This window comes from Lygodium microphyllum, chromosome 17 (genome assembly GCF_053477565.2).
Source record: "Lygodium microphyllum isolate KBCC chromosome 17, Lygodium_microphyllum_v1.1.10, whole genome shotgun sequence".
Classification (NCBI taxonomy): Eukaryota; Viridiplantae; Streptophyta; class Polypodiopsida; order Schizaeales; family Lygodiaceae; genus Lygodium; species Lygodium microphyllum.
This window is the reverse complement of record NC_141151.1, coordinates 108,638,386-108,662,367: the sequence shown is the minus strand read 5'-3', so window position 1 is coordinate 108,662,367 and position 23,982 is coordinate 108,638,386. Positions and strand designations below refer to the sequence as shown.

The 23,982-nt window shown below is 42.1% G+C and overlaps 1 protein-coding gene across 8 annotated transcripts in view; it reads right to left on the bottom strand.

Moving 5' to 3' along the window:
* LOC148022246 (dynein regulatory complex protein 10-like) overlaps positions 1-23,278 on the bottom strand; it is a 165,266-nt gene extending 141,988 nt beyond the window's left edge. For 6 of the 8 annotated variants that reach the window (XR_015694473.1, XM_087697880.1, XM_087697885.1 and 3 more), the window contains exons 1-6: positions 22,644-23,278; positions 22,303-22,343; positions 22,067-22,177; positions 21,887-21,967; positions 21,601-21,696; positions 7,067-7,169 (exon numbers count right to left, since the gene is read on the bottom strand). Coding sequence is in view for 7 of the 8 variants with exons in the window: in XM_087697880.1 (XP_087554006.1) it covers positions 7,067-7,169; positions 21,601-21,696; positions 21,887-21,967; positions 22,067-22,177; positions 22,303-22,343; positions 22,644-22,695 (484 nt within the window). In the remaining variant the exon portion in view is untranslated. The remainder of the gene's footprint in view (positions 1-7,066; positions 7,170-21,600; positions 21,697-21,886; positions 21,968-22,066; positions 22,178-22,302; positions 22,344-22,643) is intronic. The other 2 variants (XM_087697887.1, XM_087697884.1) reach the window with 2 other exon arrangements.
* Between the last annotated feature and the right edge of the window lie 704 nt (positions 23,279-23,982).

Genomic DNA, 23,982 nt, shown 5'->3' with positions numbered 1-23,982 from the left:
TTCATAAAAGTAGCTGGTGTATTAGTGAGGCCAAAAGGCATCACCAAAAAATCATAATGCCCATATCTAGTACGAAATGCCGTCTTAGGAACATCCTATGCCTTAATTCTTACTTGGTGATAGCCTGATCTTAAGTCTATCTTTGTGAATAATTTTGCCCCTTGTAGTTGATCAAAAAGATCCTCCATTCTGGGCATAGGAAATTTATTCTTCACCGTTATTTTATTAAGTGCTCTATAATCAACACAAAGTTGCATAGAACCATCTTTTTTCTTCACCAATAAATTTGGCGAAGCCCAAGGTGAATTGCTGGGTTGTATAAATCCTTTATCAAGGTAATCCTTAATTTGTCTTTTGACTTCTTGGTGCTGTGTTTCACTTAGCTTATAAGGTGGTTTAGAAATAGGATGTGTATCCCTATCTATGTCAATTGGGTGATTTACATCACCCCTATCTGATGGAAGGCCACTTGGTAAATCAGAAGGAAACACATCTTTAAATTCATCTAACAAACCACTTAATTCATTACTTACATTCAACTCACAAACATAAGAAAATTGTTGCTTTATATAACAAAAAGTAAAAGTGTCCTGTACAGGAAAGGACCATAACATATATACCTCACAAGCTTCCTTCTTTATCAGCTTCTAAACTTCAATGGAACACAACAAAGGGTTATCAGATACTTCATGTTCACCTTGAATCACAAAAGTCTTGCCATCCCTTTCAAATTTCAGTGTATTATGATGATAACTACGTTTCAAGGATGGTTCCAATCCCCATAGCCACTCCCTCCCTAAAGCAATATCGGCTCTTTTCATATTCATAATTTGGAAATCAAGCTTATCTTTATATCCTTGGATCTCAATTTCCAAATTGGATGCCATTGTATCCCATATTTTATTATCCTAACCTTGCATCATACGAACAACATATTGATGCTCACTCTTTTATTGGGGAAGTTTCAATTTTTTGACAAGTGCATAATTTATGAAATTGTGGGTGGCAAAGTCATCAATCATGACTCTAATCCTCTTTCCAACTATCAATGCTCTGATACCAATGTAAGATAATGCCTGTTTTGATGTCGGAGATTTAGTTAAGTGCCCCCTCTGATCCATAGTCCCAACAGCACGAGAGAGATTGTTCGATTCACCACCCAGCCTCGCCTAGAAGGTTCCTAGCTTCCTCATCCTGATCCGACTACCAACCATCAGCTTCAGGTGAGTCATACTATCCTTAGACTCACTTACTCTCGAGGCTCCCCTTGACCCCGTTCAAGTGCCCAACGCCCCCGGACCCATAAGTTACATTTATTAATGTAACATCCCTCATAGAGAGTGGTTCCACTCCTATCGCAATATAATTGGATCTATCCATTTGGGAAATGACTTGGCATTGCAGATAGTTGATATTGGTGATATCCAGCTGCAGTTTGGTTCAGTCGGATATTGGTGATATCTGGCTGTAGCTTGGTTCAGGCAATATGTTTACTTTGCATAATGTTCGACATGTACCGGCTCTTATGAAGAGCCTTATCTCTGCTGGCACACTAGATGATGATGATTACTTTGTTTCCTTTGGGGATTCTTCTTGGAAGCTCACCCGTGGGAACCTTGTTTTGGCACATGGTGCCAAGTCTAGCACTTTATATCCCTTGGTTGTATCTGGATCCGTAGATCATATTTTGTCTGTTGCTGTAGTTTCATATGTATCTCTTTGGCATCCTTGCCTTGGACACATGTCCTTAAAAGGGAATGAAAATACTTACTCATTTGCAATATCTTCCGTCCCTTGACTGTAAGTATTTTGAGTCATGTGATCATTGTTTGTATGGCAGACAGACACGTAGTATGCATAAGAAGTCTAGAACTCTGCCTCTTGTTCATTCTGATGCCTGTGGACCTATGCCCTGTCAATCATTAGCAGGTGCAAAGTACCTTGTCACATTCATTGATGATTACTCACATGAGGCTTGGGCATATTCCATAAAGTTAAAATCTGATGTTTTGGCTACTTTTCAGCATTGGCTTGCATTGGTTGAGAACCAGCCTGGGTATAGGCTGAAATGCCTACGGTCAGATAATGGGGATAAGTATGTCTCTAAAGCCTTTGAGCATTTTTGCAATGAGAGGTGTATTAAGCGTCAGTTGACTGCCCCGTATACCCCACCCCAAAATGGTATGGCTGAGTGCATGAATAGGACAATACAGGAAAGAGTCGATAGTATGTTTAGCCAGAGAGGCTTACCACAACAGTTTTGGGTTGAGACAGCAACTACTATTGTACACTTAATCAATCGATCTCCTTGCAGTACTATTAACTTTTGGGTTGCAGAGAATGTGTGGTCTAGAAAACCTCCCTCGTATGCTCATTTGTGTGTCTTTGGTTGTGAGAATTTCTGCCATGTACCCAAGGACAAGCACACAAAGTTAGATCCTAAGTCCGTGAAATGCATCTTTCTTGGTTATGGGGATGCAAGTGGGAGGTGCTATTGCCTATGGGATCCACAGGCTCAGACAGTCATCCGCAGCCATGGTGTAGCTTTCCATGAGGAAAAGATGCATAAGCAACATGAGCGAATAGTCGAGATACATAGGGTTATATTTTAGGAGGAGGCTTTTTCTCCTATACAGCCAACTAGACAGCCTCCACTAGCAGCTGATGCTCCAATGGCCCATAACCATGATGTTAGATAGAACGTGCAGGCTCCTCAACCTGCCTTGAAAAGCTCTGCTAGAGCCAGATGTCCTGAGCGGTTTGAGCCCTCCATTGATTATGTGATGGTGACAGATACAAGTGAGCCTCTCACTTATGATGAGGTCATGCATTGTGGTGATAATCACTCTTGGGAGAGGATCATACAGTCAAAGTTTGACTCTTTACAGAAAAATCATACGTGGGAGTTGGTTCCTTTGCCTGGTGGAAAGCATGCATTGCCATGCAAGTGGGTGTACAAGTTGAAGAGTATCCCTGGATATCCCAAGTCTTCCTATAAGGTCAGATTGGTTGCTAAGGGTTTTAAACAGGAGCATGGTGTTAACTTCGAGGAAGATTTTTCTCCTGTAGTCAAGATGACTACCCTACTTCTAGTACTAGCATTGGTTGCTCAGTTAGATCCAGATCTTTATCAAATGGATGTTAAGACGGTTTTTTTACATAGGGACTTTCATGAGAGGATTTATATGCAGCAGCCTAAGGGCTTTGAGGAAAAAGGCAGGGAACATCTAGTATACAAATTGAGAAAGAGCTTTTATGGCCTTAAGCAGGCACCTAGGGAACGATACCACAAGTTTGATGCTTTTATGCCTTCACAGGGCTATACACGTAGTGATATGGATCTGTGTTTATACAGGAAGGCTTGTGATAGCAGCCTTTTGATTTTAACACTCTATGTGGATAAGGTGTTGATTGCTAGGAGAGCTCCTAATGAGCTGGATGCCCTAAAAAGTCAGCTTAAGAAGAGCTTTGAGATGAAAGACATGGGACAGGCCTCACATACTCTTGGGATACGCATTACACGACTGCTCTCAGGGGCTCCTTTACTTGTCATAGGAGTATATCCAAAAGGATCCTTGAGTGGTTTCATATGCAAGATGTTAAGCCTATTGGTTGTCCTTTGCCTTCTCATGTGAAGTTAAGCCAGGCCAATTTTCCACAGTCTGATGAGCAAAAGGCCAAGATGGCCAAGATCCCTTATGTATCCGCAATGGACAATTTGATATATACCATGATAGCCACTCGTCTTGACATAGCTTTTGCAGTGGGAGTTGTGGCACGCTATATGGCTACACCTGGCAAGCAACATTGAGATACAGTCAAGGATATCATAAGATACCTGAAGGGCACAGTAGATATATGCATATGTTATGGTAGCTAGGATACAGGAGTCGTGGGATACACTGCCTTTGATTATACAAGATATGCAAATAGTAGGAAATCCACCTCTAGCTATGTGTTTACCTTTGCTAGGGGTGTTGTTTCTTGGATGTCTAGGGTGCAAAAATGCACTGCCCTCTCTACCACAGAGGCCAAGTATGTTGCAGCCATTGAGGCTTGCAAGGAGGTTCTCTAGTTAGGCCGTCTAGTGGCAAACCTTGGTATGACTAACGTGGTCCCTACACTATATTCGGATTCTATGAGTGCTATCTAGTTAGCCAAGAATCTGGTCTTCCATGCAAAGACACAACACATTAAGATGTGGTACCACTTTATCAGAGAGGTCGTTGAGGACAAGTCTGTTGACCTTGTCAAGATCTCAATTGACCAAAATCCTATAGATCTGCTCACGAAAAGTCTCTCAGTAGCATTTTGCCTTTCTTAGGAAGTTAATGGGCATTGGATGAGATAACCTCTATTCCTCATCCTGTTGCACTCCATGTACACATTGTCTTTTTTTCCTTGTTCCCTCTTCGCTCGAGGCACATTCGTCTTTAAGTGGAAGGTTGTTAAGGGTAAAGGCACATGTGCCTAGCCACCCGTGTATAGTACTACACTGACAATACCCACACCTACACACTGCAGGCGGCAAGCGCTAATCACTATCTCTTCATTCTTTATTCTTTCAATGACATTTGAATAAAGGGAAGGCCGGTCACACATTGTGACTATTGAGTTTCCACATCTTGAGTCTCTCTTGCTCTCTTGCTTCATCTGCCACAACTCACACCTCTCTTGCTTCCACTTGCTCGTACTTCCACTTGGGCTTCTCCCTTCACCACATGGTGCCATTTCGAGATTATGAAACATTTCGGTCTAGGAAACATGTTTCAAGAGATTTTGAAATTGTTTCGGTGTTTCACCCCTTCCTAAGTGCCGTTTCACATAACTATGATAGAGAATGTATAGTCTTTTTCCCACAACATGAGATTGATGGACTACATGATTTCCCACATGGCAGTCTTCAAGCAAGATAGTAATGGTAAGGTGAGATTTTGTTTGGGTCACCGAGCTAAGTCACTCTTTTATTTATTATTGTTGTTTTACAAAGTCTATGTGCTTTGCAAAGCCTTTATGAGACTCACACATTCTTTAAATGTGTCATCCTAGAAGTTGTACATCAGAAGCAAATAACCTAATTTAATGGATCAGATAAACAAGAATGAGCATCTTGAAATAGCTCAAATTAAATGACATGCCAAGCACATTGCATATCCATCTTCCTTGCCCCAAGAATGATATCTTCTTTCTTGCTTGCTTACCTCAAAATCATGTTTTAGGTTGACATAAGAGAAACTAGTACCTTTGATCTTTGCGCAAGCACGTAAGGACCAACATGATGGAGGTGGCATAATCACCAAAACCTTTACAATGGTGTCTTCTACTAGTTCATGGTGGTGATTTTTTGGGATTTTCAGAAGGGGGAGGGGAAGAACCAAATAAGAAGGGCCAAATGGAGAAGGAGAATATCCCTTTGAATTATGGTTAACTATGTAAACCCACTTACCAGATAGCCTTCTAAGTTCTTGCTGGTACGCAGTGGTACCAACTCCCACATTGTGTTCACATTTAATGCAACCATTTTCTAAATCATGCCTACCTCAGAGTGTCCAAATCAATAGCCTCCTCAAAACAATTGATTTCCCATTCTGAATGACTTACACCATATATGGATATAGGTGACCTGCATATCCATTAAAACCAAATCTCACAACAAGATATCTAACCTTAATTAAACCTATGTACACTAGGATTGAATGAAGATATTTTCATTGCTTGTGTTTTCTTTACACGAGTATATTTATGGCTGGTATCCCAAACTCTTCATTAAGCCCCTCCAACCCATCAATACAAAAAGATGGCAGATCCTCTTTTCTCTTGTATGTAGCATATAAAGTGGCTGACGTTTTTAGCCTTTGAAACATTCCCACATGTGATTATATCCCTAACCACATTTGTAGAGGATCCTCCCGGTCAACTAATCTCATGTGATATCTGCTACACATTTTGGATGGCCAGGTCACTCCATCATCTATCACATGGCGCATGCCAACTTGTCAAATCAAACACAAAAACCTTGTGTCCTCTTGTGAGTCCATGCCTTGTCCTTCAAGCTATTTAAAATGACTAAAACAAAGTCGCCATCATCTTGTGCCCCATGCAAATCCATGCCTTGTCCTTCAAGTGGATTTATAATCACTAAAACAATGAACAACTGTTGCATAACTTCACAAGCTTTCTTGCTCCAACTTCCATGCCTTGATCTCTTCACATGTTGGATCCCTTTCAATGGGAGATGCGGTTCCTTCTCTCCTACTACTTTATATTTCCAAAGATCTTTGCCCTACAGAGAATTAATAATCCTAAACTTTCAAGCTTGATCATCATCTTTTTTTCAGGCTTTTCAATAACCAATTGTGATTAGCTATCAGACTTCGTTGGCAAGCACGACCAAATAAAAGGAGACACTAGAAAAATCCAAGGGATCTGTTATGGAGAGACCCTTTCCTTGGCAAACCTTGTGACATCTCAATTTTTGAATATACTAGGCCAGGGAGGAAATCTGAAGTGGTACCAAGAGCTCCCAACATCAAGCTACTTGTGTAGTATACACGCCAGTAGTGAACCACAAGCAAGCACAAGGAGTTTCATTACCAAATCCAAGTGGACAAAGAAGGAAAATATAAGAGTGCTCAGAAGAGGGCTTTCCTTTCACACGTTAACCACAGAACCCTTTTGAGGAATGGGGCTAGTAGAGCTTGGTGGACTAAACCATGTTGACTGGACATGAGAGGGCTGCTTCCACACCTTTCAAGTGATATACATCATGCAATCAGGCAATTGACGCTCCAAAAGCTTCAGATCAACTGTCCCAAATTACTACAGCATTCAATTTCCATGGGTTTTACTCATTTACGTCAAAAACATTTTCCCATGCACACCTATTCAGATGTTAGGAAATTAATATCATATTAAAATGTGTGCATGATCATTTGATATGTTCATGGTAATTACATGAAATCACATATGGAAGAGCCCCATTATTTTTTTAATCATTAACATGGAAGAATTTCTTTCAAATCCCATGTATTTATCTCAAGCTTGTCAAAAGCACATATGAAATTACGATGCAGATGGTTCTCAGCTGCTTCATATCGTGAGAATACTTTTGCACGTTCTTCACGTTCAATCTGCAATTGTTGCTCCAATGCAGAGAGGTCCTTGATTGCCTGTATACAGTATGAGCTTCAATTTGAACAAATGTGTCAACCAATAGGTTGCTTCAGAATGTTTTTACATGATTGAAGCATGTATACAAGGGCACAATTTTCATAATCAAGGTAATCTACATAGAAAATTTTTGGTAAGGATTCTCATGAAAACTGGTTACCTGTAAACATTGTTAGACCACCTCACAAAATATCATTTTAACTTCATAAATTTCTTAAGGGCAAGGCCATCTCAATATTTAACACTCTACAGGATCACTCTTTGTAATTTTCTTGAACATCAACACGACAAGACATTTCAACAAGATCTAACTATTATCATGAAATCTTTCAACATTATCTTCTTAGTGGTAAGACTTGAAACAACTAACTCAAGGAGGACAAGACAATACCCCAACTTTTATACAACAATTGTCAATAGGTCATGCCACAAGAAGTTAATTGCTTCTTATTTACAATCTGGATCCTATCTAATGTTTGCAAGTTGCTTTTTATTCATAATCTGGGGCCTATCTAATGTATGCAAGCCAGATTTTTGACAGCCTGTATGTCAAAGACAACCTGCAATATGGCAGACATGCTAGATCCCCTTGCTTCTAGCTAGTGACCTTCATTCTTCCTTTTTCTTTTTCCTTCCCAGAATTTTTATTGTTATTTTTTGGTTGTCTTCCAAAAAAATTGATCGCTTTGATAAAAGAAATTTCCCACACAGCTACAAATTTGCAACCAAATAATGTGTTTTAAGCTTTCATAAGATGTGATGACACTTTCTGAACTTGCTGGCCCTGACTGATGCAATCTACTACCTCTTCTTCAACGTTGACAAGCATTTACATCAGCTCTGACATTCATAACATGGTGTACATAGATGATACATGTCCACAAAACATAGATATAAAGATATGGTGGTCAGGACTGCCTGCTCAAATAATTGGTCAGTGCTCATAGTGGCAACCACAAGTTAAATTTTAGGGATGCCTCAGGTGACTAGCTAGAGACCCTCAGATTAGAGTGAAATCAATGTATAGTTCTATGCTTATGTATTTCCTCACACTCTCCCAAGTGTGCAGCTCCTAGACCAACTCCCAAGCTTGCCTTGGATCCCTCATCTTCACTTCCTCTCCATGATACCCATGAAAAGAACAGAGAAGGATGTGCAACCGAAGGAGCAATGGCACAAGATATGGAGGCTCAAGAGTTTTCTTCTTCTCTCATTGTCAACTCATACACCACAAACTATCTTTCAAAGTGATAGATACCTTTTGACCTTTAAGACTCTTCACACACAGCCACTATTTTATTTATGCATACATAGGATATGACTTATCCTATGTTTTATTTCTCAACACTTAAATAAAGCAACTGTAGGTTGATTTTTGCTGCTCCAACTTACCATGGCTGAACCAAATGAGAACGCATAGCCACTGCTGAATCTTCTATCCATAATACTTCCAACCTAGTTTGCATCTGTCTAGCCAAACAATATAGGCTTGATCCCTTTCTCATAGAACAAGCCAAAACTCACTATCTTCTTCACATATCTCAAGTTCCGAACAATTGGCCTGACTAACCTTCACATGAAACCGCTCAAGGATAACCTAGATGTACTCATTCTATGATGAGTAAAGTAGCCCCTTAGAGCGATCGCACGTAACGTGCATCCCAAGTATATATGAGACATGTCCCATGTCCTTCATCTCAAAGCTCATCTTGAGGTGACCTTTCAAGGCATCTAGCTCATCATCATGAGCACTCCCAGCAATCAACATATCATCCACATAGAGTATCAAAATCATAAGGCTGCCATCACGAGTCTTCTTTGTGTATAAACATGGATCCATATCACTATAGGAATATACATGTTATAAAAGCATCAAACATGGTACCATTCCTTAGATGCCTGCTTAAGGCCATAAAGGCTCTTTCTCAATTTGCACACTAGGTAGTCCTTGCCAGGTTCTACAAAGACCTTAGGCTACTCCATGTAAATCTCATCATGCAAGTCCCCACGAAGAAAAGCTGTCTTGACATCCATCTGATAAAGATCCAAGTTAAGCTAAGCAACTAAAGCCAATACCAAGCGTAGGATAGTCATCTTCACGACAGAAGAAAAGGCTTCATCAAAGTCAATCCCATACTCTTGCTTGAAATCCTTAGCAACAACCAATTTGGCTCATATACTGGCTTGGGCGTCTAGGGGTACTTTTCAACATGTACACCCACTTGCATATTGCATAGCAAGGCACGCTTTCCACTAGGTAAAGGAACCAAATCTCACATATGATTTTTTTGCAGTGAGTTATACTTTGACTGCATGGCTCTCTCCCAAGAGTAACTATCACCTCTGCGCATAGCCTCATCAAGTAAAAGACCCACCAACATCTGTCATAATCCATAGAGGGCTCAAACCATATAGACTATCGTCTATCTCTAGTAGACCACCTCAAAATAGGCTATAGAGCCTGTACATCTTGTGGAGCATCAGAGACCTGGGCCACTAGACCATCAACCATTGTTGCAGGCTCTCTAGCTAGTTATACAGTAGCAGGAGGCTTATCCTGAAATATCACCCTGCGTACCTCAACGACATACTCAAGCTACTTATGTATTTTTTATTCATGAAAGACAACATCATAAATGAAGATAACCTCTGAGCTTGCGGATCCCATAGGCAATAGCCCATCTCACCTACATCTCCATAACCAAGAAATATGTATTTTCTAGACTTAGGATCCAGCTTATTGCGCTTGTCCTTGAAAACATGGCAGAAAGTCTTACAACCAAAAACATGCAAATGAGCATGAGGGAGATTTTCCAGACCATACCTCCATTGTAACCTAATAGTCAAGAGCAGTACACGGAGACCGATTAATCAAGTATACAATAGTAGTCATTGCCTCAGCCCAAAAATGTTTAAGCCTGCTTGGCTAAGCATACTGCGGACTCGCTCTTAAATTGTCCTATTCATGCACTCAGTCATACCATTTTGGGGTGGGGTGTACGGAACAGTCAACCGATGCTTAATACCCCTTTCGTCACAAAACTACTTTGAGGCTTTAGAGACATACTCATCCCCATTATTGGAACTTAGACATTTCAACCTATATCCAAACTAGTTCTCAACCTAAGAAAACCAACGTTGAAATATAGCCAAGACTTCTGATTTCTGCCTAATGGGGAATGGCGAGACCTTATGTATATAGTCATCAATGAAGGTAACAAAGTACTTCGCACCACCTAATGACTTGCAAGGCATGGGACCACATACATCCGAATGAACAAGACCTAATGGGGTATAGCGAGACCTTATGTGTATAGTCATCAATGAAGGTAATGAAGCACTTTGCGCCACCTAATGACTTGCAAGGCATGAGACCACATGCATCCAAACGAACAAAAGTCAAAGGCTCACCCACACGTATTATACTAGACTTTTTATGTGTATTACGTATCTACCTACCATATAAACAATGATCATAAGACTCAAGGCACTTATAGTCAAGGGACCAAAGATACTGCAAACAAGTAAGCATTTTCATTCCTTTCAAGGACATGTACCTAAGGCGACGATGCCAAAGAGATACATGTGAAACTACATCCTGTCAAAACATAGTCAACTGACCTAAATACAAGCAAGGGGTAGAGAGTACTGGACTTAGCACCACGTGTAATGACAAGATTCCCACAGGTAATCTTCTATAAGGAATTACCAAAAGAAACTACATAACCTGCTTCTTCCAAAGTGCCAACAAAGATAAAAAAATGACATACATCATGAAGAGTATGTTGAGAAACCCTTCACTCGTAGTTTGCATTTTTACATTTCTGCGTTTTGCGTTTAGGGTTTGCAGCCCCAAAAAGGGGCGCCATCCTAGACTGATTGTGTCTATTTATAGACCACTCTCTTATTCATTCCTCACAGCTGATTCATTCAGTCCGTCACCTCTTCTCTCTAGCCTCTCCACTACCCTCACACCCCTTCAGGAGGTCATTGCGGTTTGTGATTCGTGGCTATCTTCATCATCTTCCTTGTGCTATGGCATTCTTGTTCCCTTCTATCACATTCACTCCATGATTCAGATCTTCATTCCATTCATCAGAGTTTCTTCTCTCTTCTCTTCTCTTCTCCATGTTTGCCGAGTTCACTCCGTGTTCCTTCTTGCAAACCCTACTGTCTTGCTGGTACATCATCTTTTGACATGGTATCAGAGCTGAATCTGCTCAAATAGCGGTAAAGATCCTCCAATCCAGTGACGGCAAAGACCATTGGCGGGTTTGGCATCCACTTCTCTTCTTCTTCCGCTCTATCAAAATCCTTTTTTCCAGGTTACAGGTGTTTTCAACTTGCTGCCCACACCCCTTTCATGGAGGACATCGCAGTCTCACATGTCCCTTGCTGTCATCTACAGTCTGGCATCTATTTTCAACCTTCCACCCGCAGTTTACAACTGTTTACAACAAAGCGACTATTACTGATCACTCTCCATTCAGAAAACAATCTCGTTTTTGCAGATTTTAGGTATTTCAGCTTGCTGCCCACACCCCAGACACGGAGGACATCGCAGTCCAAGTTGGCCATTGCTATCTACAATAGTCTGCCGCCTGTTTCCAACCTACCACACACTATTTGAAGCTGATTTTAGCATTTTAAATGTTGCTGCTGGTTTTTCCTACGTTTTTAGTCTTTCTCTCTCCTGTAGCCTGCGTTTTTAGTCTTTCTCTCTCCTCACCTACATTTTTCTACTGGTTGCAACCTCTTACTGCTAGTCACATCCTCTTCCCACTGGCAGCTCTCACTTCCAGCCTTCCACTACTCTTCCACCCCTTGCGGCGAACATTGCGGTTCGTGATTCACACTACCCTCATACCCCTTGAGGCGGACATTGCGGTTCGTGGTTTGTGGCTGGTCTCTCTTCCTTCTTCGGCAAGGCACACTAGAACCCATGGCTTCTTTACCAACAGATGACCAGACTACTGGGTGCTTCTACTATGACATCACCAAACACACCACCAATGCTTGCCAACTTCGACCTTTGCTCCCGACTCTCCCCCCGAAGTATATGCGTCTTCCACTAGGCACTCCTTGTGCCACCTCTCCTTTCTGGGCCACAGAGATCGTTCTACATCAGCTATCAGAGTACTATGCTCAAGGCAATAAGACGCATTCGATGCACACTAAGTCCTTTTGAGCAGATGGAGAATCGATTGGTGCTAGGACCTCCTGGAGATCGTTGCAATGCTAGCGGCAGTCTTCTCCCACCTATTTTCAGGTACAGTGGCTACCACGGCCCACGGTTTTGCAGTCCGCTCCATCGAGAGACAACGATTGTTTGATACCGTCTCCTTGTCAGTCTACTCCTTCGAGAGACAGTGGCTACTCGACTCCTTCCTCTTCTTCGGCTACCCAGTCTGCTCCACTAAGAGATAGCAACTGTTGCCCACCTCTTGCTCATTTTGAGCCCCACCCTTCCCCACCCTCGACTACTCAGGTTCGAAAGGCTACCTCTAGGAGCTCTTCGGCACCCCAGATATCTTCTTCGGCATGACCGGCAACACTTCCTTCGTCATCAGACATTTCAAAGTCCGTGATCCATGAGTTTTTGGATTCTCTATCTACTTCAGAGGGAGATTCAAAGGGATATGTTATTTCTTTGTCCTCAAAGGGGGCATCTACTTCTTCTTTGACTTCAGCGGAGGCCCCTCCACCTCCCACCTCAAAGGGGAAACCTACTCCACATGAAGTTCTTCACCCATTCTCTAATTTCTTGGGGTGGCTATCTTCGACCAGTCATCTATTCTACCAATATCCAACATCTTCCTGTACCACCTAGATCGGGACCTCGAAGGTTAAACCGCGACTTCACGACAAGGCCTTCGTATTTCTTCCAGCATGGATGTACGGAGCTAGTGGCTTCTCTCCCGAGGTTGAGTTTCGGGTTCTCCAATTCACTCTGTCTACTGTTCTTTATTGTATGTTCCCTTTCCGGTGGAAATCTTGGATCTTAGGGATTCTCTACATCTTCTTTCTTATCTTCTCTTCTTGCCTTGGTCACTTAGTCAGCATGGAGCCACCTCCTGAGATCGAGTACGGGCATATCCTTGTGGTTCTCAGCACCACACAAAGTCCGACATTCCTCCTATGCATTGCATGTTTTCATCATCTTTGTACTAGGGCGCTTGGGCAAGTGAACAATTTTCCCACGAGGAACACTATCCAAGTGGCACCTGTTGCATGAGCATTCTTCAGCATGTAGCATTGTATCTCCACCTCACTCTTCTCTTGTTCCCCTTCTTGGGCCTGAGAGGGGGTATTGAGATGCCCTTCACCCTTCACCTGCAGTTTGCGTTTTTGCGTTTAGGGTTTGCAGCCCCAAAAAGGAGCGCCATCCTAGACTGATTGTGCCTATTTATAGGCCACTCTCTCATTCATTCTTCACGACTGATTCATTCAGTCCATCGCCTCTTCTCTCTAGCCTCTCCACTACCCTCACACCCCTTCAGGAGGTCATTGTGATTCGTGGTTCGTGGCTATCTTCATCATCTTCCTTGTGCTACGGTACCCTTATTCCCTTGTATCACATTCACTCCATAATTCAAATCTTCATTCTATTCATCAGGGTTTCTTCTCTCTTCTCTTCTCTTCCCCATGTTTGCCAAGTTCACTCTGTGTTTCTCCTCGCAAACCCTACTATCTCACTGGTACGTCATCTTTTGACAGAGTAAACATGCTACCTGAACCAAACTGCAACTAGACATCACCAATACCAACAATCTCTAATGCCAGGTCATTACCTAAATAGACAAGTCCAGTCATACTACGATAGGAGTGAAACCACTCTCTATGAGAAGTCACATGAAAGAAAGCTCCTAAATCTATCAACCAACACTAAGCATATCCTGACAAAGAATCAGTCAACTATAAGGTATCAAGAGAAGAAGCTACGAGTATGAAATCATCATCAAAATCAGTCTGCATGATATTAATGTCTTCAATCTTAACATTGGACTTACCAGGAATAATGCTGCAATGATCATTTTTGTCCTATACTTACCCTTGCTCTTTTCCTTATGCTTGTCCTCGTGCATTTTATGGCACTGTGGTCAAATATGTCCTGCTTTCCTACAATAATGACAAGTCAATGAAGACATACGGCCATCAAATTTATTGCAAGACTGTCCACATGACTAAGAACAAGACTGCTGAGAGTCTCTCTCACGGCAGTCATTACCGCTCCTACCATTATTGCCTCTAACTGTCAAAGCATGAGAGGTGCGAGAAGCATCTCTATTAACCTCTTCGTTCAAAAGTGCACCCTCTACATTCCATAATTTTAGTCCATCTATAGGCATGTTTACACACATAGTAGTACGAAATGTATCCCATGATTCAGGCAGTGTAACCAAGAGGAGCAAAGAGAAAAGATTACCCTTGAATTCAATCCCCTACGAAGACAAGTAGCTGAGAATGGATTTAAGTGGACTAACATGGAAGTGTCCTCCTACATACGAAGGTCCATGAGTTACTTTGGCCAATACATCTTAGAAACGGAACTCTACTTGCCATAGACATTGCGAATCTTATCCCATAAGTCCCATATGGATTGCCCATCAGAGACAATATTATATAAAACCTACTTAGAGAGAAACAAAATGATGGTGGACTTGCATAGCTCATCCAGTTCAACCCAATCCTCTACATCAATATGTTCGGGCTTGACATCCTTATGTTTCAAATGCTTAACCTATATTTTTTGTACTAAAACTTGTCAAATTTGGGCCTTCCAATAGCTAGCACTAAAACTTGTCAAATTTGGGCTTTCCAATAGCTATAGTTGGTATGATCCAACTTGCCAATATTAAAAATAGCACTATCATTAGAACCATCAGCCATAATGAGACCAAGAAGAATGCACAAAGGGGCAAAACAGGCTGTTGTATTAACCTGCAAATCAGCCCCAAAACCACTACTATATCAAGCTGAAAACGAGGGGTATTGGCCAAGTAATGAGCTGTCCACAAACTCAATGCAAAAGACTGTCAAATGGAGGTGACTACTCACATAAACAGTGCAGTAAACTGCAATTACAGCTATTGAACAATAAGAAATCAATGCCAAAGAGGGGTATGCACTCATACAAGAGAAACTGCAACTGCCAAGGAATAGCTACAACTGGCAGTGAGTAAATATGCAATTGGCACCGAGAAGTGTCAAGGAATCAATGTGTCGGACTAAGATACATCCCATAGGCATAACTATCATGCATAGAGTAGGTCTCATAAGTAACAGAAGAGACCAACCAAAGGCACAACAAGTTGAGCAAGGTAACGAAAGCTACATAGCCAACCAAGATACATACATCACTGACAATAGTTTGAGACAGAGATAGGTGCCGGTCCAAAAGCAATGTCAGATCAACCCGGTAAGCATTAATTGCGTACATAAAGAATGACGAGAGCATGTACATATCACCAAGTCCCATGGTCTCACTATAAGCCCCTCAAGCTCAACTACATCACCAAATGCTCTATGTAGCATCCAAGTGTCAGGTAGCGGCTCCCACTGGAGCAAAAGTTTGAATGCCAGATAAGCAAATAAAGCTCAAAACATTAAGTGGAAGGCATCCATGCATCCAAGATCCAAGTAGCATACATCCGGTAGCATAAAACCCAATATGTACTCTTCAAGCCCATAATAACAATGGAAGCATAAAACCAAGGTGCCAAAGCATCCAATGTGGCTCAGAATGGAGCCTCAAATGTCACCGTAGACATATCCAAGCCCATACATCAATGCAAGTATGTATATTAGCCGACCCGAAAAGCATATGAGCCTTCAATGCATAAAGCTTTCAAGTAAAATACTTGCTATCCACTATATATACAGCAATGAACCTTGCTTCAAACTGAGCAAAGAAAGCTCAAACCTATCCAAGAAGCATCTCAAGACATGTACCAAGCATCTCAACATCAATGCATAGGTGTATGAGCATCAATGAAGCTCAAACAATGAAGTAATTTGGCTGCCCCTGTTTGTATTACAGCAAACTGTCCTAAATGTACAGACAATGGCTGAGGTATGCACTTGCAAAGGAGGCTCCAATGGGTCCCAAACAATGCCAAGAGAGGTACTATAACCTTTGTCAAATGTTGTAGGAGCTACAAGAGGTGCCAATGTCTACTGCAGTGGTAGGGACAGGAGCTGGAAATCAAGCACAATCCATGCTAATGATGCTACTGGCCCTGCTGCTCAAACTGATTGATACTGAGAACTTACTCAGGCTCAAGAAAAGGTCTTGAAGCTCTAAAACAAGCCTCAAGTGAAGGGAGCAACCGAGAAAGAAGCGGGAGCAAGATTCATACCTCCAGAAAAACAGGGCTGAACTGCCATGGAACCTTCAAGCTGAAGCTTTTCTTGGGCTGAAGTAAACTGAAGAGGAAGAGCTCCTCAATGCCGATACAATGGCTCTAATACCAGTTGAAGGGAGTGAGCCCTGAAGTGGAAGCACCCAGCGGAAGCAAAAATTATGGAAAGAGAGAGAGAGAGAGAGAGAGAGAGAGAGAGAGAGAGAGAGGATGTGGATGTGAGAGTGCGCAACGGAAGAAGAAACACGAACACAGAAAGAGAGAGAGAGAGAGAGAGAGAGAGAGAGCAGAAAATGAAGGAAGAAAATCTGCACTGACTGAAATGAATGCTGAATACACTGAAATGGACTGATCAGTCCTTGCACGCAGCCCGAAGCGTCAGTGAGGGCACCAGATCAGGCTGATGATGACGGCAGCACCGAAGATGGAGAAAGATGATGGAGTCGGAGTGGGCACCTGCCAAAGAAGGAGGGAAGATGATAATACAACTGACTGCCAAGTGGGAAATGGCTATAAATACCCAAAAAACCCAAAAACTGGCCGACCTGAAATTTGAGGCCATAAATATGTCCGACCAACATTTAATGCTAGTAAAAATGCCAGGAATGCTCAGAAAAATCCCGGAAAGGTTGGACAATGTCCGGCAGGTGAGGCAGGCTGAAGAATGTAGAAACTGCCCCGGGAATTGCACATAAAATCCCGATTGGAGAAGAAAATGCACTGAAATGCAATAAACTGAGTGCTCTAAAATGAGCTACCTCCTCCGTCAAAACAAGTGATAGACAAGTCAGAGCTCCTAAAGTCCTCGTCTAACTCAAACTGAGGCTCACAGACAGGAGATGACAAGGCATGACAAACATGATTGCTAACACCCCCTCTCAGATCCTGGATGTGGCGGAAGGCCAAGGGAGAATCGGATCCTAAGGTGGCAAGAGGAATGCCAAGGTCGATGAAGTCCGTCGATGAAGATTGCCGATGAAGAAACTCCTCGTGATCCTGGGAAGCCCCCTCTAAAACAGTAGGGGCCAGGAAATCCACAGCCGCATCACCGAGATCGTCCCCCTCTGAAAGGGATGGGGGGTACGAGGGAACCACCGGAGGAGAGAATGGGGGATGGGAAGGAACCTGTGGAAAAGAGGATGTACAAGTGGAAACGGGTGTAGCAATAGACAACTGCCTCAGAGGTCCCTCCATAAGAGAAGGAGAATGAAGCCGATAAAGCCCGCTCTCCTGCCAACCTGTCGCAATAACAGCCCCTGTAGAAGAATCCTCAATACAAATGGCTTGCTCGGTGAAGACAACCCGGGTACCAAGCCTAGTAAGGCCATAGACTGAGAGGAGTGGAAAGCCCATGTCAGGAACATAAAGAGCCTAGGAAAGGGAGCTCGACGCGCGGTCGGGAAATAAAGGCAAAGTGTCAACACCACAAATAGGCACCGAAACAATGTCACCAACAGTGACTGAACCCTCAGAAGGGCATAGATCCTGCAACAAATCACCTCGAGAGTCGTATGACTAGAAGCTCCACTATCAACCAACCAAGGCCCCTCAGAAGATGAGGCAACCATTGAAGAAAGCTCCTCCAAGTCAACAATATGAAGGAACACTGACTCGTGGGTAACCACTGGAGTAGAGATAGAAGGCTCAGATGTTTGAGCTCAATCCTTCGCTCCTGGACGAAGGTGAGGGTACTTCTTCCAACATTTCTCCTCTGGATGTGTCCCCTTCCCATAGTATAGGCATTTAGGCTTCTTCGAGTCGGAGTCAGAACCTGAAGAACTCTCCTGTCTTTTAGCCTGTGATTTCCCTTTCTTTTGTGTCCCCCCTCTCGAACCTGTAACAAAAGCTTTGATGGAGGTGGATCTACTGGCTACCTCTTTGGCGCGCTCATCATGCTCCAAAACAAGCGGGGAAAGCTCCTCCCATAGAAGCTTCTCACGGGTCCTCGATGTAAGAAGGCTGGTGTGGAAGACATCCAAACGGGGAGATGGCAGCTGAGTCAAAAGAATCATGGCCATATCCTTGGAAGAGATCATCCTGTCAAGGAACGCAAGCCCATCCCTCATGTCCTCCAACCTATTGATATGATCCTTCATGGAAGAAGAATCATCAACAACGAGCATCTGTAATTTCTTCTCGAGAGTAATCCAATGGGCAAAAGTCTTCTGATGGTACAAAGAAGCAAGCTTTGTCCACACTTCCTCTCCTTTCCCCAACCTGCGCACATGCACTAGGACAGAATCCTGTAAGCTCATAAAGAGGAAAGATCGAGCTCGTGAGTTGAGCCGATCCCATAAGGCCACACGATCCATCGATGATCCAACGGTGGGATCCTCCACTGGACGGGAAATAGGGTGGGTAACAAACTCCCAAAGATCAAAGGTATCAAGGATACACTCCACCTTACACGACCAAAGCGAGTAGTTGGAACCATCAAGCCAGTCGTCTTTGGGCAAAGAAGAGAGTACCGACACCTGTATAAAGGGTGCCATGGAAGGCATATGAAGGCCAGTAGAACGAGCCTTCTGTGAAACATGGAGAGAACGGGGAATAGAGGGATCTCGGTCAAATGGGCTAGGTGACCTCCGGTCGTCGCGTGAACTAGCACGAAAGTCTCTCCGTCTCTCAGAGGAAGGAATAGAGACCTCATCCTCTGAATCAGCAAAGAACTGGTGATAAGACATCTTCGTATATATCTGCAATCACCAAACAATCTGCAACCAACAAACAGTCAAGATGGAGCCGCCTATGTCAGAAAAGACCCAAAAGATGCTGTCGCCTGCAAGAGAAGAGAGAAAATGCTATCGCCTAGAGAAAAAAACTGTCGCCTATCCTCCAGATGATGACGCCTTCACCTCTGCTCATGTTGACCACCTCCTGTTGGCTGCGTTTGATGCAAACGCAGGCTGCAAACACCTAGAAAACTGTCGCACTCCTCCTGATGCTGCAAAACAACAAAACGCAGGTATGGAAGGCTGCGTTTCAGCTTGGACAGCACCGCCAAGGGCTGGAAAGGAGGGAAGAAAGGCTGCACTTGATGGTGTCCTCCTCTGCAATGGAAGCTCTCCTCTGTGCTCTCAGTTAGGCGATGATACCATGTGAGAGTGCGCAATGGAAGAAGAAACATGAACACACAGAGAGAGAGAGAGAAAGCAGAAAATGAAGAAAGAAAATCTGCACTGACTAAAATGAATGTTGAATACTCCGAAATGGACTGATCAATCCCTGCACGTAGCCCGAAGCGTCAGTGAGGCACTAGATCAGGCTGATGATGACAGCAGCACCGAAGACAGAGAAAGATGACGGAGTCGGAGTGTGCACCTGCCAAAGAAGGAGGGAAGATGATAATACAACTGACTGCCAAGTGGGAAATGGCTATAAATACCCAAAAAACCCAAAAACTGGCCGACCTGAAATTTGAAGCCATAAATATGTCCGACCAGCATTTAATGCTGATCCGACCAGCATTTAATGCTGGTAAAAATGCCAAGAATGCTCAGAAAAATCCCGGAAAGGTTGAACAATGTCCGGTAGGTGAGGTAGGCTGAAGAATGCAGAAACTGCCCCGGGAAATGCACATAAAATCCCGACTGGAGGAGAAAATGCACTGAAATGCACTAAACTGAGTGCTCTAAAATGAGCTACCTCCTCCGTCGAAACAAGTGATAGACAAGTTAGAGTTCCTAAAGTCCTCAGTCTGACTGCTAACAGTGGAAACTCCAACATTCACAATGTGTGACCGGCCTTCCCTTTATTCAAATGTCACTAAAAGAATAAAGAATAAGTAACAGTGATAGGTGCTTGCCACCTGTAGTATACAAGTGTGCAGATAACTAATACAAAGTGCAGGTACTATCCATGTAACTAATACACTGGTGGCTAGGCACAGGTGCCTTTACCCCTAACATCATGGATACTATTCTATCCCCTATGGTCCAAATCTATATATGAGCACCACTAGCACGAGGATCCACTATATCCTGCTTTATGTTAATAATATACTACTCACTAGCTCAGATTCTCTGACTCTAGCTAATATTAAGACATAAATTTGCGCTACCTTCGAGATGACAGAATTAGAATTGTTATCTTATTTCTTGGGGATGGAGATAGTTAGATCTGAGGAAAGTTTCTTGTGAAGACAAGTGACTGAAAATAAAATGAAACTCATTCAAGCGGGCAGACATGGAGATCCCCTCCATTCGAAGGTCCATGAATTGCTTCAAACAATACATTTGAGAGGCAAGCCTCTACTTATCATAGACATTGCAAATCTTATCCCATAATTGCCAAGCAGTCTACCCGTCAGAGACAACATTATAGTAGACTTGCTTAGAGAGTGACAAAATGATTTTATATTTACATAACTCATCTAGTTCAGCCCAATCCTCTACATCAAAGTCTTCAGGCTTTACACCCTCATGCCTCAATGGCTTAATTTGCAATTTTTGCACTAGATACTACCAGATTTGTGCCTTCCAATAGTTGTAATTTATGCCATCCAACTTCTCAAAGTTCAAGATAGCACTATCATTTGATCCACCAGCTATAATACAAGAGATGAAAGCACAATCCAAGACAATGACACATTTACTATTGTCGTAGACATAATCCCAGCACAATGAGGACTTTCAGCCCTTCTAACTTTGTCTAAGTTTGCATAGAGTTGATAAAGGCAAAGCAAGGCACACATGGTTACATATAAGAGAGGATGCATGCAATAGATGGTACTCATGGTGATGGAGGACTCGGGTACTTGCCTATGCATCACCATAGACCTAAGAAATATGTATAACATAATTTTTTAGCAATCCTCAAACCATTCGTATGCAATTGTTAAATATTTTACTCGGCCTAACCTGGTGACATACATACTGCTAACCCATAAATAAATGCTAGCTGCTAAGCTTCAAGACAAGAAGTTATGCAAAGCAACTAACGTATATATCCAATAGAGTCGAACAAAAGTTCCTAGCCCTCATATGGATGTTGAAACTAGTTCAACTGGGACCAAAAGTAAAAAGTTTGATTGTTAGAAGTAAGGCTCTGACGGGAAAACAGAAAGTACCTTCTCTTCACGTTGAAAAATCTTGTTGTGGTATGAATCAATAGTCCCTTTCTCTTCTAAGGTGGTATGAAATCGTGAACAAGCTAGCTCTCTAAGCTGCAAATCATAAAATTCATTCATATCCATGTATATAATGCAATTTCTAAAATTCACACATATCCATGTATGTAAGTAAGTAATCCGGCAAAATTAGACTAAAGAGCACAATCTTGTATAAGGTTAAAGATTGGGGGGTAGAAACAAAACATTACATTAAACAATTCTCTCGGTAAAGTGTCAAAGCAACCTTGTAAAAGATTTGCTGAAATTTTAGAACATCCTGGGATGTTTTCCCTCCTAGCTGTGTTATGATATCCAAAAACGTTTTCTGCTTTCCCCAAGAAATGGATGATAATTTTAGAAACGAACCTGAATTGTAGTACCTCAAATTACCTTTTCTTCTCAATAACTCTAAAAACATACTTACAGAAAAATATTCAAACAAACTCCAGCATGGGGAAATGAACTTCTCATTGGGAGGCACAGCTTGGTTTGAAAGAGGATGTGTTTTGATAGACTCCAAAAAACCATCAAAGTCCTGAACTCAACATTCATGTAACAAGTTCATCAAAATTTCAGCTATTAGTAGCAACTTAATTATGAGAACTGGTGGTGACAGAATAGTTGTTGATGTGTCATCGAGATCAAAATAATTTATCTTACATATTGTTCAGAGTCCATCTGTGATGCTGTTTGAGACCTGCCTGTTAAGTTAAAGTGTAGGATATCAATGAGACAAATCATCCAGCATAGATATGGCTTACAGAATCAAATGGAGGGAAACAATCACTATTTCAAGTGGAGGGAGACAATCCCTCATGATTCAGAAATACAAAGATTGTATAAGATGATGTCGTTTAGATATGTGAATAGTGGAAGCAGCTCAAGGTGCATCACTGTCCCAAAAAAGGCCACCCAGCATACAAAAACAAGAGGCCGCTACAAAACAGTTTATGGTTGACCAAACTTATTCAGTTTATGGTTTTGAAGGTAATGTGCATGACCTGCTGCATGCAGTTCTATTGTTTCTGTTGTTGGCTTTGAAGGACCAGCCATTTTTTGTCAGCGAGCTTCTCTTTTAGAAATCGTAGAGACGCGTGGATCTTTTGCAAAATTTTTGAACCGATCTGCGATTGATTTATGCATGCAACTATTGCTAGGCCGATAGTGGCTCGCAGCAGCTCTAATGAATTCTCTGTGGGTTGGTACACAAACTTAGAATTCTGAAATGCGTGGTCTCCCTTGCAATGCTGCGAATTCTGTCACATGTCTATTTGTTGCTAGCGATGGGGCTGCTTTGCATGATCTTCGACCTCCGGGCAGTAGGATTGATTATCTTTGTTTCGGTGTGAGAGAAGCATTGAGTTCTGTGCAGAATGATCAGCCTTGTCTGCAACGCAAGGTTGATGCGTACAATGTTGTCTGTCTTTCTTTTGGTCTTTCACACAATGAATCCGTTTGTGTCTCTGGAGGACCATATGGCCACTACTCTCCAATGCAATGATCTGACATGCTATCAATGTCAATGAGTATAGTGAAGCATGAAATGTTGTACAGGGAATCTTCTATTGCTTGCAGGGGTGTTAGGGGTGCCTTGTTTCAACGGTGCAACAGTTGCATCAGCATGCAACAGAGAATTCCAGGCCTTACGTTTAGCAAACGTAAAATTTTGTGCTGGGTTTGTTTATGTCTTTCTAGTGTTTAGGGTTTTTTTATTCATGCACATAAGTCATTCATGTGCATTAATCTTGCGAAATTGTATATTTACGTGGTTACTATCATATCCTTGTAAGAATCATAGGTGCTATTGATCATGTCCTTATGACTGCGTTCACGATATGCTTATAATCCTAAGGTTTTATGTGCTCACCGCGATATCCTTGTGGCACCCATATTGTATGTTTATGTATTGCATACACGTTTTATCTTGATGTGGTGTCACAAATATTCTTGAAACAAACATAATGGTTAGGTATTACAATCATATTGTTTCTTTATGTTGTGATTGGCATCTCCTTAAAACCGTGACGTTGTGAGTCAATGTGATCCAATGATATTCAATGTATACATGCCTCTAGTACAAAAAAGAAAGTCATCCAAAATTTGGTCTTCCATGGAAACAAACGTGTTGTCAGATTTCTATGAGGACAAGTAGATCAATCTTAATGGGGGCAACCTTAAAGCTAAACATTAAGCGGGCATTGCAAGGAAGCTAAATGCAAAGTGTGGCACCAACTTTATAGAAAAACAATGCAAGAATAAGTGGGAGAACTTGAAGAAATAATTCACGAAAGAACACAAGGAGTTATCATTAAGGGTAGAATCAACAAGGTGGGAACATTT